General features: G+C 60.2%; 2 protein-coding genes across 11 annotated transcripts in view; both read right to left on the minus strand.

Moving 5' to 3' along the window:
- Positions 1 to 113: 113 nt before the first annotated feature.
- On the minus strand, positions 114 to 3,438 carry ISYNA1 (inositol-3-phosphate synthase 1). 4 transcript variants are annotated; one of them, NM_001261319.1, is given in 11 exon segments: positions 163 to 461; positions 581 to 798; positions 878 to 991; positions 1,072 to 1,236; positions 1,347 to 1,562; positions 1,645 to 1,794; positions 1,977 to 2,170; positions 2,266 to 2,398; positions 2,891 to 3,052; positions 3,152 to 3,280; positions 3,385 to 3,438. In NM_001261319.1, coding segments are annotated over 10 exon segments (1,680 nt in total). In that variant the 5' UTR covers positions 3,272 to 3,280; positions 3,385 to 3,438; the 3' UTR covers positions 163 to 253.
- Positions 3,439 to 10,073: 6,635 nt separating this feature from the next.
- The window catches only part of ELL (elongation factor for RNA polymerase II), an 86,449-nt gene continuing 81,793 nt past the window's right edge, over positions 10,074 to 14,729 (minus strand). For 5 of the 7 annotated variants that reach the window (XM_077978463.1, XM_028839956.2, XM_077978460.1 and 2 more), the window contains 4 exons: positions 14,133 to 14,199; positions 13,693 to 13,864; positions 12,615 to 12,659; positions 10,074 to 12,257 (listed from right to left, as the gene is read on the minus strand). In XM_077978463.1, the coding sequence (XP_077834589.1) occupies positions 12,141 to 12,257; positions 12,615 to 12,659; positions 13,693 to 13,864; positions 14,133 to 14,199 (401 nt within the window). In that variant the 3' untranslated portion in view covers positions 10,074 to 12,140. Of the gene's footprint in view, positions 12,258 to 12,614; positions 12,660 to 13,692; positions 13,898 to 14,059; positions 14,200 to 14,729 lie in introns of all 7 variants that reach the window. The other 2 variants (XR_013409259.1, XR_013409258.1) reach the window with 2 other exon arrangements.

Raw genomic sequence — 14,729 nt, forward strand, 5'->3', positions numbered from 1 at the left:
GGCAGAGCGAGGCTCCAGGTTCTGGGCTCTCCCTGGGAGTTGGGGTGATGACCATGGGCAGAGGGAGTGGGACTGAAGCTGGGTGCTCAGAGTCAAAGTAGAGGGAGGCAGAGTCAGGTCACAGGCCCCAAGAACCCCGGGTGGAAGGAGGGCTAAGAGTGGCAGCGCCTTTATTGTCTTTGTGGGGGCCTAGCAAGGTGGGGTCTTGGGGGGCAGCGGGGAGGAACAGCTGGGAAGCTGTGTGACCAGGGCCTCAGGTGGTGGGCATCTGGGGTTCCTCCACTTGCGGATGCCCGTTGGCATCACCAGTGCAGCCGTTGGTGGCAGCGGGTACCGGTCCTTTCTTGTTCAACACAGGGCAGGCAGCAGCCACAGGTCCGACTCGCTTGAGGACGGGCCCTGGGCGCTCCATCTTATGCTCCAGTAGCATGTGGTTCTGTGGCGGGAGCCCCACGCAGGCCCTGGAGAGGCCGTACAGCTTAGCAGAGCCAGACACCGCCTATAGTCCCCCAAGCCCTGTGCATAGTTTAGCCAGGGGGTATCTGGGCCCTGAATGGGGAACCTGGAGGCTGGGGCGCACCTGAGGATGTTCTCGATGCAGCTGCGCTGGCGGAAAAGCGCATTGACCACCGGGCTGCCCGGTGGCACCAGTGGCGCCTTGAAGAGGAAGCTGAGCAGGGACAGCACGGGGTGGAAGGTCTGTGGCTCGGGGTCAGCGTCAGTGCAGAAACTCACACGCTGGCACAGTTCGGTCAGTAGCGCGAGGTCCAGCATGATGGGTGCGGCCAGCAGCGAGTCCTGCGGGACGGGTGGGTCAGGAGGTGGGGGTGGTGGCCAAGCCCCGCCTCCCACAGCAGCCCCTGAAGCCGCACTGCACCTCGCATGTGTTGTGCAGCACCAGTGTGTTGGTTCCGCCCAGCATCAGCTCCGAGGTATACTCATCCAGCGCGCGCTTGCTGTCGCCCACGTACGGCACATACTTGATGACCACCTGGAGTGCAGCATCAGTTTGCCCGGGTTCCCACCACCCCTCACTGGGCAACCCAGCGCCCGCGCCCGCGCCCCACGCACGCAGTGGTCAGGCTCCTCGCCGGGCGCATAGAGCACTGGGTTGCTCTGCACCATGTCGTCCACCACGTTGCTTTTGGACACCTCCTTAGAGCGGAACTGCAATGGCGCCGACAGGTTCTCCCCATCGTTGTTGCCCAGGTGGTTGTAACTCACGATGGACATGGTCTGTGGGTACAAGGGACGCCCCAGCAGCTGCAGGCCCTGTGGCCCCACAAGCCAGGTGCTCGTGGCCCAGGCCCCCTTCCTGCACTCAGCAGCCCCCTAGGCCCACGCACCTTGAGGCCGGAGCCAATGAGGAAGTCCACGAGCACGGACTTGACTTTGGTCTGGCCTGACTTGAAGTCATCTCCACCCACAAAAACCCGGCGCTGCCAAGCGAGCTCAAGGGCTCCGGGCACCAGGGTGTTCTGCGGGGACCCATTGAGGAAGGCACAGCCCTCTAGGATGCTGGCCACGGCGAAGAGCGTGGAGGGCGACACCTCCAGACCAAGCTGTGGGCAAGGTGGGCAGTCAGCACAGAGCTGTGTTTGGGACTGGCCCTGCCTGACCCACTCCACCCGGGCGTGCGCCCACCTCAATGGTGCGTAGTAGGTTCTCGGCTGTGTCGTTGAGGCCTGGAATCACCTCACAGAAGCGCTCTGTGTTCGCCGTCCACAGCACGATGATTTTGTCCAGCCCCGCGCTAGACCGGAAGTCTCGGATGTCCCTGCGGATCTGCTCCAACTGTGGGGAGGATGAAGAGGGTGTGGGGAGGATGGAGCGGGTGTATATGCTCTCGGACTCAAGAGGCCTGGGTCACTCAGTTCCCCGAGTGTCAAATGGGGCCTGGACTCGCGGGGTGGGGCAAAAAGGGGGAACCAAGTGGACAGGTGGCAGGGAACAAGGGATGCAGGATGGGACAGCACCTGCTGCGCGCGCGAGCCCGGGATGAGGTTGTCCGCGCGCGCGCTCTGGTTGGCCGCGATGAACTCGGGGATGTAAACAGAAGGCCGGGGCCGCAGGGCCTCCATGTGCGGCCACAGTTGCTCCTGCAGCCCCCAATCCAGCACCTTCGCGCGCCGCATCGCCTCAGCCAGGTTCAGCGACGAGATGTCCCAGCCTGGGGGGATCCTCACACTCGGCCCTGCCCGGATCCTGGGCCCCTCCAGACCCAATCTCCCATCCCGCCCCACCCCGGCCCAGGGCTCCGCCCACCATCGAACACGAGGTCGTTGGGCGCCACCATGGGCAGCAGCGCGCTGAAGGGCACGAACACCTCCTGGCCCTCGGCGTCCAGGCCCAGGCTCACGGTGCCTGCCTGAGTCAGCGAGCCGTAGTAGTTGGCCTCCTGGGGGGGCAGCAGACACGGAGAGGTGACGGGGGGGCGTGGCGAAGGGGCCGCGACCCGGCCTGGGCCCCGCCTAGACTCTCAAGCCCCGCCCCACTTTCGGGCGTTTTTCAGTTCCGGGCTCCCAGCCAGGACGGAAGCCGCTGCCCCCAGGCCCCTCCCCGAGACCTCCGGCACCTTAAGCTCCGCCCCTGTAAGACTCCCGAGGAGCCCCCGCTACCTCGCGAAACCCCTCCCCGGGGTCCGCCTGCAGCCAGGCCCCGCCCCCTGCAAGCCCTCCCGCCCCTCAGAGCCTCGCCCCCTGCAGGTCTCTAGCCCACTGCAGGCCTCCAGCCCCGGGAAGGTCTCTCGACCCTGCAGTCCCCCGCCCCGCAGAACCCCGCCCCCTAGGGCCCCCCGGTCCCGCAGAGCCCCGCCCCCTGCAGACTCCCGCCCCCGCCCTCAAGGACTCCCACCAAGCCTCCCAGCCCACCACGCCCCTCCCGCCCCCACCTTGCGGCCGCTGCGCGTGGGCCAGGACAGACGCAGCCGGTTGGCCAGCACCGCGGCAGTGAGTGTGGAGCCGTTGTTCCCGCCCCAGCCGACAAGCATGACCCCAAGCCGGGGCACCTGCCGGGCGGTCCGGAAGGTGAAGCGCGTGGACGTGGGGTGCACCTGAAGACAGGCCGCGCAGTGAACCCCGGGTCCCATGCCCTTCTCCCCGCGCCGCCCCGCTCTCCCTAGCATGCCCCCTTCCCCAACCCCCTGGTCCACCTTGAGGACGCCGCCCTCGCGGCTGACGCGCGTCGTCCGGTACTCGTATTGCGCCTCGATGGCCTCGGGGCCGTAGACCACGTCCGGGCTCTCGACGAAGAACTGGGCGGCGGCCTCCATCGTGGCGGGCTGGAGTCCAAGGGTGAGCAGGGGGGTCAGCGGGGACTCTAAGTGGCCGGGCCAAGCCAGCCTGGGTGCCCAGGGAGGCCATCCCCGCCCCGAACCGCACTCACCGGCGCAGAGTCGACTCAGGCAGCGGTGGCTAACAGCGCGGGCTCTCGGGCGCGCGACCTCCGGAGAAAAGCGCTGCGGCCCCGCCCCCGCCCCGCCCCCTTCCCCGCCTCTCCCGCGTTGGGGGGGAGGGGCCCAATGTCTGGAGACCCGGTTCGAGGCCCGACAACGCAGAGCCATCGTGGCCATCGGGTCCTCGTCTGGCGGAAGTGGCCGGGCGTCCACGAGCGCGGCGCGTATAGGTTCACCTCGCTCGCTCCGCAGCCCCCAGGGGCGCATGGCTGCCTATTCCCCCTTTACAAGAGGACAATGAGGCACGAGCCCAGCCATAAGCCATGGAGTGGAGCTGGGCAGGGAATCTGGACCTCTGGTGGGCGGGGGTAGGAGTTCTGGGTCAGAGACACTGCAGGGGAAACAGGCAGAGGACCAGAACTTCAAAGCCAGAATCTCCTCGGAGCCACGCTGCCACCTACTCCCCCTTCGTGGGCAGCAGCACCTACCAGGCAGTCCCATCCCCTGGCTCCCCATGTCCGCTCCCATCCATCTCAGAGGGGACAAAGTTACTCTGTCCCCACGGGGCTCACAAGGATGGGGCCTGTTTGGCCTGTTTCCCCACCTGCAGCAGGGCTTGGCAGGGGTGGACCGGAGGGGGAGGTTGTTCGCTGGGAAGGGGAGGGGACGCACAGGCGGGCAGGGCCCAGGCAGGGGAGGAATGAGGCCTGCACAGCAGGGCGCCCCCCTCATGCTTGCTGATAAGAGAGCGTGGGAACCCAGCGGGCAGGCCGGGGCAGCTCCCCCAGGAACTTTCCAAAACAAGCGCCTGGAGGCCGGAAAGTTTCCACCACTGGAACTGGCCCAAAAGGTGGATAGTTGGGAACATTTGCAAGAGACAGGGCCTGACCTTGGAGGATGAGGGCTTAAGACTCTGGGTCCAGGCCTCACCCTGAAGGGGCCCCAGTCTGAGGGAGTTGGAAGTGGACTGGGACACCCCTGTCCCCAGTGGGTGAGAACTCACAGGCAGGGCCCCTGAAAGACAGGCTCCCCAGATGAGGGGGCTGCTGGCAAGGGTTTTGAGACGTGAAGAGGAGTTCACTGAAAGAAGACTACAGGCTAAGCCACCTGAGCCACCCAGGCAGGGCAGATGAAAAATTGGCTACGTGGGAGGCAGTTTGGGGTCTTGGGCAGACGCTGAGGGCTGGGATAGGGAGTGTGAAAGAGTATTTGGTTGTTCCTGGTTCTTGGTTAGACATTGAGCTCAATCACCAGTGGCCAATGATTTAATCAATCACATATATGCAAATGAGATGGGGCTCAGAAAACAGAACCTCCCCCCGCCGCCCCCGCCACCCTCAAGGCCTTGGCCCTGAGCAGGGCATCGGAAAGCTCAGAATCGAGTCTTTCTGACCTTCTCCTGCCCTCCTACCTCTAGCCCCTTTCTCCTCTGGAAACCATAGAAACCAGAATTCCTCTTCCCCAAGGCAGGTCAGAGAAACTGTTGCCTTTCTCCCCTAAAAAAAAGAAAAAAAAAGCCACAAAGCCGGCAAAGGTCACTCTGCCTGCTCCCTTGAAGACCGTCATTCCAGGAGGGTCCTGCCCATACCCTGGAGGAAGGAATGCTACCCAGAACCCAGGAAGTCTGGGCAGGCTGGCCCCTCTCCCCCACCCAGTCTGCTCCCTTTAAGATCTACAAAGTGTTTCCTCACACTGATACACATTCTTCATAGAACCTAAGCCAAAACATAGGCAGTCGGCCAGGCACGGTGGCTCATGCCTGTAATCCTAGCACTTTGGGAGGCCAAAGAGGACGGATCACTTGAGCCCAGGAGTTTGAGACCAGCCTGGGCAACACGGGGAAACACCATCTCAATACAAACAACAAAGAAAAGTAGCCTGGCTTGGCGCATGCCTGTAGTCCCAGCTGTGTGGGAGGCTGAGGTGGGAGGATCACCTGAGCTCAGGGGGTGTGGGTTGCAGTGAGCCGTGATTGTACCACTGCACTCCAGCCTGGTCAACAGAGTAAGACCCTGTCTCAAAAAAAAATAAAATAAAATAAAATAATAATAATAATAATAATGGGGTTTAGGGGACAATATGGAGGCGCTGGGAGGGTGGCACGCCTGGAAAAGGCATGGAAGCCTCATGGCCCGCCCCGTACCTTGCCCTGTGCGCCTCCTCCATTTAACTGTGAGCATTTTCTGGAGTTCTGTGAGCTGTTCTAGCAAATTATCAAACCTGAAGTGGGGGTGGTGGGAACTCCCAATTTATTAGCCTGCTTGCCAGAAGTATGGGTGGCATCTGACATGGGTGCAGCCCTGTGGGACTGACCCCCATAACTTGTGGAGTCCGATACCATTTCTGGGAATGGAACTGTTGGACATCCTGTAGGTATTGGAGGATCAGAGAATCGGGGAATCTTGTGCCTCGAGGAAACAGGCAATTCAGGAACCTGTGTAGTTGAGAGACATGAGGAAGGAAGGTCCCAAGAGCCAGCCCCGGGGAGCCCCTGTGTTCACAGGGCCACCTGTCGGGGGTGCCGGAGGATGGGAGCTGGCATGGGGCAGCTGGAGGGATTCGGCATAGAGGCTGGGCTGCTTCCACTCCCAGCAGTTGACAAGGCTGAGGGAGGGGATTTGGCCCCTCCAGTCAGGCCTGGCTGTGCTGAAGTGGGTGGTGAGATGCACTGCCATCCCCCAGCAAACTGGGCTCCCTGAAGGCAGGGATGAGGCTCTCTCAGTCACTGCTGTGTTGCAGAGCCCAGGTGGAGCTTGGTACAGGAGGGGGCTGCAGGAACAGGGGTGCCAGTGGAAAGAGGACAATTGGGGCCCCTGGCAGGTGGCAGGAGAGGGGTTAGCAGGCCTGAGCCCCTCTCCACCATGATGCCCAGGTCATGAGGGTTGGAAGGCTCTCCTGGATACCCGGGGCACTGGACTGATGGCATCCATGGCTGAGGAAGATCAAGAGACTGACTGTGGCCTCTGTGGGCTGTGGGGGTGATGGCCAGAGTATTGCTGGGCTGTTGGCTCAGGGCTGGTGCTGAAGGGCCAGGGGAGGCAGGACCGTGGGCTGGAGGAGGTTGATGTTGGCCCTGGGATGTGGGGACAGAGATGTTATCCTGGGAGAACAGCATGGCCAGGCTATGCTGGGAGCAGGGTACATGCTGCCCCGCTGGGTTGCATGACTTCCCCTCCCGCGCCCCTCAGACTCCTGGGTGGCCTTAGAACATAGGCCAAGGCCGCGGACCGGCAGGGAGACCAGGCCCCACAGCTGCAGGCCCAGGACCTTTGCCCATGGTCCTATTCTTCCGTGTTATCTTTTTTTTTTTTTGAGACGGAGTCTCGCTCTGTTGCCCAGGCTGGAGTGCAGTGGCCGGATCTCAGCTCACAACAAGCTCCGCCTCCCGGGTTCACGCTATTCTCCCGCCTCAGCCTCCCGAGTAACTGGGACTACAGGCGCCCGCCACCGCGCCCGCCACCTCGCCCGGCTAGTTTTTTGTATTTTTTAGTAGAGACGGGGTTTCACCGTGTTAGCCAGGATGGTCTCGATCTCCTGACCTCGTGATCCACCCGTCTCGGCCTCCCAAAGTGCTGGGATTACAGGCTTGAGCCACCGCGCCCGGCCTGTGTTATCTCTTATTAAATGCACCCCCTCTTGCCCTTGGCCGGCAGGATGAGCATTATGTTCTCCATGCACCGCCGCCGCTCCCACCAGGTCTTTTTTTTTTTTTTTTTTGAGAGGGAGTCTCGCTCTGTAGCCCAGGCTGGAGTGCAGTGGCCGGATCTCAGCTCACTGCAAGCTCCGCCTCCCGGGTTCACGCCATTCTCCGGCCTCAGCCTCCCGAGTAGCTGGGACTACAGGCGCTGCCACCTCGCCCGGCTATTTTTTTTTGTATTTCTTAGTAGAGACGGGGTTTCACCGTGTTAGCCAGGATGGTCTCGATCTCCTGACCTCGTGATCCGCCCATCTCGGCCTCCCAAAGTGCTGGGATTACAGGCTTGAGCCACCGCGCCCGGCCCCCACCAGGTCTTATACCCATCCCCACTAGTGGCACAGGGGATGCCCCTGCCCCAGTGTGGAAAGAACAGGTAATAAAATATTACCGTTACCTGCTGCTGTTTTCATCAAAGGAAGACAGTCACATGTGGTTTCCCCCATCCCCAGCCCCTCTCCTGTAGCCTTTGATGCCACAGGGGGCCAAGGAATCCCAATGCTGGGTTAAGCCCACCCTACCAGAGGGTACTGCTCTGCTCATACACCCGCTATGGCTGCTCCCCCCCATCACCTACAGGGCCCTCTGATTTGGTCCTTTCTCGGGCAACGGCTCAGGTAGGCTGCAAACTTTGCCTTCTCATCTGGTCCCAGCCAGAGCCCCTGAACAACCCCTCCTCACTATGGCGGCTCCAGGCCACATCACCTCCCAATGCCAGCCCACCCCCAACCACTGGACAGGGACAGCCACCACAGAAACCAGGCTGTGATACAACCGCACACCACACACACACCCCAACACACACCACACCCCAACACACACCCCCAACACACACCACACCCTCACACCACACACACACCTACACACCCCAACACACACCACACCCTCACACCACACCCCCACACACACCCAACACACACCACATACCCCACACACCACACCCCCACACACACCACACCCTCACACCACACCCTCACACCACACCCCCACACACACCCAACACACACCACATACCCAACACACACCACACACCCACACACACCACACCCTCACACCACACCCTCACACCACACCCACACACATCCAACACACACCACATACCCAACACATACCACACCCCGACACCACACCCCACCACACCCCCAACACATACCACACCCCCACACACTGCCAACACACACCACACCCACACCACACCCCCAACACACCAACACCACACACCCAAAACACATGCCTTCACACCACGCACACACCTACACACCCCAACACACACCACACCCTCACACCACACACACACCCCAACACACCCAACACACACCACACACCCACCACACCAACACATACCACACCCACCAAACCCACACCAACACACACCACACACCCACACACACCACCCCACACTGCACACCCCAACATCACACCCACTCTCACACCACACACCCTCAACACACCACACCCACTCACAGCACACACCCACACCACACATCCCCAACACACACCACACATCCCCAACACACACCACACCCACATCCCAACACACACCCACCACACCCACACCCCATACCACACCCCCACACCGCACACCCACACCCAACACACACACCCCACCTTCCACACACATCACACACCCACACACACCACACATCCCAACACACACACCAACACACCACACCCACACATCCCAATACACACCATACACCACCCCAACACACACCCCAACACACCACACACACATACCCCCACACCCAGATACACACCTATATCAACACGCCGCACACCCCAACACACACATCCCCACACCACACACATCCCTAGCACACACCACACACATCCCTAGCACACACCACACACCCACACGCACATACCAACATGCACACACCAACACGCACACCACACCCCTACACTCACCACACCCACAGCCCAACACACCACACACCGCCCCAACACACACCACACACCTACACACCTCACACACCTACACACCCCAACACACACCACATACCCAACACACACCACACACCGCACACCCCAACACACACCACACATCCACACCCTCATACCACACACTGATACATCACACCCATACACCAACACACCACACCCCCACCACACACCACATACACCACACACTCACACCCCAGCACACACCACACACTGCCCCAACACACACCACATACACCACACACTCACACCCCAGCACACACCACACACCGCCCCAACACACACATCCCCAACACACCAAACACACCACCCACACCACACCCCCACACCACAGCCTCATACCACACAGATACACCACACACCATACCCCAACACACCCACACCCCAACACACCACACCCTCACACACCACACACACATCCCCAACACACCACACCCACACCCAACACCACACCCACACCACATACACACCACATACCTCCACCACATACCACACTCCACACCACATCCAACACACACCACACACACCAACACCCTAGCACACACCACATACATCACACACCCACACCCTTACACCACACACCCACACCACACCCCAACACCCCCACACCCTCACACCCCACATACACGACACCCACACACCCACACCCTAACACACACGTCCAGATACACCACACCCTAACACCATGCACCCAGATACACTACACCCACACCAACACACCCACACAACACCCACAAACACCCACACCCTAACATCCCCAGATAAACCACACACACCAACACAGAACCCACACCCTAACACACCCACATACCCTCACAGATACCCCACAACCCAACACACCCACACAACACACACATCCAACACACCCTAACCACACACTACACACCCACACATCACACCCAACACACACCGACACAGATATACTACACATCCACACACACCACACACACACACCATACACCACAAACACAGATACACCAGCACCCACACACCACACACACCACACACCACACACACACCAGCCAGGCAGAATGGGCTGCCGGGTTCAGTTCAGTGAAATTTATTGGAGAATGAAAAAAGTCAGCATTCACCTGTTTAGTGTACAAAAAGGACACTAGATCTTTTAAGAAAATATTAGGAAACTGAAGACGCAGATGCCTTTCAATTGTAACATTTTGGCAAAAGTGGAAAGTTCTTGTAAACACCAACCCCATGGCTCAAAATAGTTTTTCTCCACAGTACAACATTAAAAGAAAAAAAATAGTATCAATAAGTTAGACCATATTTAATCAGCTAGAACTTTGTCCACCAACCCCCAAAACACAAAACTTTTCTTAGCTTCATAATTCCTTAAAAGGAGAACAAATAAACAACAAAAACAACAACAACAAAAAGGCAAATTCAACTGACAGCCCCTTGGACTGGTTCCCAGGGCAGAGGGGCGGGCAGTCCCAGGCTGGGACCTCCTGAAATTATCCCACCTCACTCATGTCTGCAGGGCTGGCTGCGGGCAACACAGCGGGGTCCAGCTGACCCTGGAGGCCCCCTGGAGCCTGCTCGGCCCTTCCCTGGCCGGCGCAGAAGAGAAAAACAACAACAGCTATTGAAACATGAAGGATCAGTTTCCTCGGAGCTCTGGGAACCCGGGGATCCCAAAGGAGAGAGACTCTTGGGCAGGGGTGGGATGCACTGTGGGCCCTCCATGGTCAGCTTTTTGGAAGCTATCAGGAGGCACCCCTCCACCCCCCAGTTTAGAAAAATAGACACATCTGTATTTTTGCATTTCTGCTCTCCCTGCCTGACTGCTGATGGCAGCAGTGACCCCCATGTGATCCCTGGGCCCTGAGTCACAGCCACCCCCACCACCACCTTCCCAAGTCATGGCTTCATTCAGCCCTAAATGGGAACACACGCCTCAGACCCCACCATGCCCTGGGGGGTCCCCACACACGCACACACACGCACACTTGCGTGGCCCCCCGATGCTTTGGGGGACGCTAGAGTAGGCACAGCAACAAAGCAGCAATTGGGGTGTCTGCACAGCCTGCACCCCCAGAGCAGGCGGACCCATCCTCCTGGCTCCCCAGCTCTGCCCACGGGTCCCTGGGGCCTCCCTGACCCCAAGGCACCCAGCCCTCCATCAGCCCCTCCCTGAGTGCAAACCTTGGCGGTGGCTCTGCTAAAACGACCCCAGGACCCACAAGTGGACAGAGGGACGGAGGGAGGCCAGCAGCATCGAGACTACAAGGTCTCAACAGTGTGGAATGAGCAGCAGCAGCAAATGGGAAACCGAGGACATCGCAAAGTAAAATCTGACGCCGCTGCAGCCGAGTCTCAACTTGGAGCACAGAAACACAGTGGCCCCCGACAGCTGAGGGCCTCAAATAACAGGGCAGGCCTGGGGGCGCCAAAAGCCCTCTGCCCCCTTGGCTCTGAGCAGCTGCCTGGGGACACCAGCTGGAGTTCTCAAAATAGCCACCCAGGCCACCCCATTTGCTTGCTGGAGCAGAGACCCTGCCCGAGGAGGAGAGGCTGGGGACGGGGGTGCCTAAACATAGAGCCAGAGACTAGCAGAGGCCACGTGCCCAGTCCCCGCGCCCTCAGAACGCGGCTGCACCTTTCGACGGCCTCTGTAATACTGCAGGCAGGACCCAGGGCAGCGGCTAGACCCTGGGTGTCCGAGGAGAGGGAGGCACAGGTTTAGAAAAAAGATTTTGCTTCTCTTTTGTACAAAAATAGACTCAAGTCTCATTAGCAGTAGCTAAAAGTGGCTGTCTTTGTATAAAACTAGAAAAGGCAGGCGCGCCGCCGCCCTGAGGGCCTAGGAGTCTTCTGGCGAGAGAGGAGGCTGAACCCGGGGGCTGCAGCCAGGGAGGAGGCAGTGGGCTTCTGGGGAGCCCGTCATAGGCAGGGACTGCTCAGGAGGCGCAGGGAGGGCCGAGGTGGGCTTGCAGCCACCCGCCAGGGCGAGATGTCTGCAGGGGCTGCCCTGAAAGCCGGCGGTGCTGGCTCAGATGAGCATCTTCCTTGGGTTTATTTTTTTAAATAAATCCTCTCTCCCGGCTTTTTGCTCCCCCCACCCTCCCAGATCCCCGCCATCGGGGCGGGCAGCTAGGGCCAAGCCTGCAGCTGCCGCTGGTCGTACTCGGCGATGAGTCTCTTGATGTGGGCCAGCTTGCTGTGCAGGTACTCGCAGCGGTGCTTCTCCTGGCTGTAGTTGGTATTGGTCTGCGGGACAGCACAGTCATGCTCAGGACAGAGTCTCCCTGGGTGCTGCTCTCCGCTGTGAGCAGGCCAGTGCCCACCCCCCCCACCAAAAACCTGGGCTTGGTGCCCAGCAAGGAGGGTTGTGGTCCAAGGGCAGAGTGGGAGTTGGTTCCCCGCACCTCCTCAGCTTGTGTGGCTGGGCCGGGATGCCACGGCTGAAGACTTGGCTGGGGGAGGCGGGGCAACTTTGGCCTCAGACCCAAAGGCTCTTCCCCCACACCTTAGAAGTAGCAGGCAGGGAGGTTGCCCCGGGCCCACCCTCCTCCCTCCGGCTCCCACGGCTCACTTGGAGCCCATCCCAACACAAGAGACACTCACCTTTTTGATTTTTCTATATTCCTGCAAAATCTGCCCTCGAGTAGTCTAGAAGAAAAACAAAATTTTGAGATGACAGAATGCATCCCCGCTTGCAGGAAACTCAAATTGAGTGGTCCCAGGTGCTCTGAGAAGGGTGAGGGGTGGGAAGGTGGGGCAGCCTCAAGTACAGGGGCAAGTCACACCCCATGGGTCTGCAGCGGCTATAGCTCCAGAGTGGATGGGGCATGAGGGAAAGGCTGCCGGGTCCCTTGGAGGCAAGAGCAGGTGGCGCACCGCTGTCATGGGGGTGTGATACAAGGAAGTATCCATGTCGTGGCGGGGCTGGGATGGGGGCTGGGCAGGGCATGCAGCAAAGAGGGAGGGGAGGGAGAGATGCCCCAAGAAGCTGTGGCTTGCAGCCCCTAGAACCCTATCATGAGTCGTCTTCTTCGGAAGCCAAAGGGGCTTTGGCCGGGAGATACCCCGGCATCTGCTTAATCGGGGCCCAGCCCTGCAGTCAGGTCACCAGTTTCAAAAGGTGGCAGGTGGAGAGGCTGTGTCCAAGGCTGTGGCTGAGGGTGGAGACTCTGTCTACACAGGGCAGCTGAAGGAGCTGTGAGCTCAAGCCAGGGGACCACAAACACAGGGACCTGTCACCTCCCCCTGCTACAGTTGTGGCAGCATGGATGGGCTCCAGGGTGCTGGACAGGGCTCAGTTGCGGAGTCTCCCGAAGGTGTGGCACAGGTACCAAGAGCCCTGCGTCCTGGGCTGTGAGAGGACCCCCGGTGCTCAAACGTGTGGGGATCCATGTACCCTGGATTGCCCCCACCCAAGGAGGTGGGTCACAGCTGTCCCCACTGCAAAGGAGGCTGACAAGCTGGGCTGCCTTCAAGGACTCCCACAACAGGGCCCCAGGGCCAGGCCAGAACCATGGAATTGCCGCATGGAGTGCACCAGGGGGAGAAGTGCTGCCTGGGGAAGGGCCAGACTCTGGGGCCACCAAGCAGGCCAGTAGGCTCGTGGTGGCAATGGTACGCGCCCAAATGGGCCCTGGCTCCTGCCAGAGCCGGGGCACAGCAGACAGCAGGGAGGCTCTACCTCATACTCCTCGGAGCCCTGGGAGAGCTGCCGGAGCTGGGCGTCGAGCTGCGTGAACCGCCGCGTGATGCGCTCAATGCGGGCGTGCAGGTCGCGGTACTCGCTGTACTCGGCGTTGAAGTCATTCTTGTAGCTCTGGCGCTGCTCCGAAGAGGAGATGGCTGCGTACTTCCTGAGATAGGAGAGAGGGGCCACTAAGTGGAGGCTGGAAGGACCCAGCTCCACCCAGGCAGCGGCTATCCTGGCTCTGCCGGCGGCCTGGCCTCTCGGGTGATCCCCTGGCTTATGAGGGGGCCTGGCCCAGAAAAGGCTGCTATGTTTGGAATTCACATACTCAGACTTGCAGTGGCTTTCTGCCTCTGATAACCTGCAGTGCTGGGGGAGGGGGTCTGAACCCAGAAAAGGGAGGACTGGCCTGCAGGGCCCGGACAAACACTCACAGCAAGTAGTCGGGCGTCTCCGACGTGGATGTGGGAACACTGGAAACGCTGCAGCTTCCGTTTACACCTACGAGAACAAACACATACCTCCTGAGTCTGCACCCATGGCACCGGTCTGCAGGAAGCACGCCAGGATGGGGACATGCGTCAAAAGTGCACGCTTTGCTGCTGGAGGGACATGGAGGGACGGCAGAGGGGATGACTGTGTGGCAGGTGCAAGGGCTGAGCACCTGGCACCTGGCAACTGTGGGCTGCTGGACCTGGACATGCCCTCCAGGTGTCGAGCAGAGTTCAACGTGCACCTGCGTGTCCAGGGCAAAGCCCTGCAGGACACAGAGCGCCCAGGCATCACCACAGTCACATTCTTGGCAAACAGCAGACAGGTCAGGGAACTGCAGGGCCAAAGCCTGCACAACCGGTCAGAGCTTCCCCCAGGCCAGTTCTTTGCTGCCTCTACTGACTGCATGTCAAAGGTCACTAAGCTGAAAACAAATGACCCCTGGCCTGACCTGAGTCTCTGGGGCATCCCAGTCTCTGGCCAGGCAGGACAAAGACAAGATGGCCAGCAGGGCCTGCATCTCTTGCTGCTGACAAAGT

Source organism: Macaca mulatta, chromosome 19 (genome assembly GCF_049350105.2).
Source record: "Macaca mulatta isolate MMU2019108-1 chromosome 19, T2T-MMU8v2.0, whole genome shotgun sequence".
Classification (NCBI taxonomy): Eukaryota; Metazoa; Chordata; class Mammalia; order Primates; family Cercopithecidae; genus Macaca; species Macaca mulatta.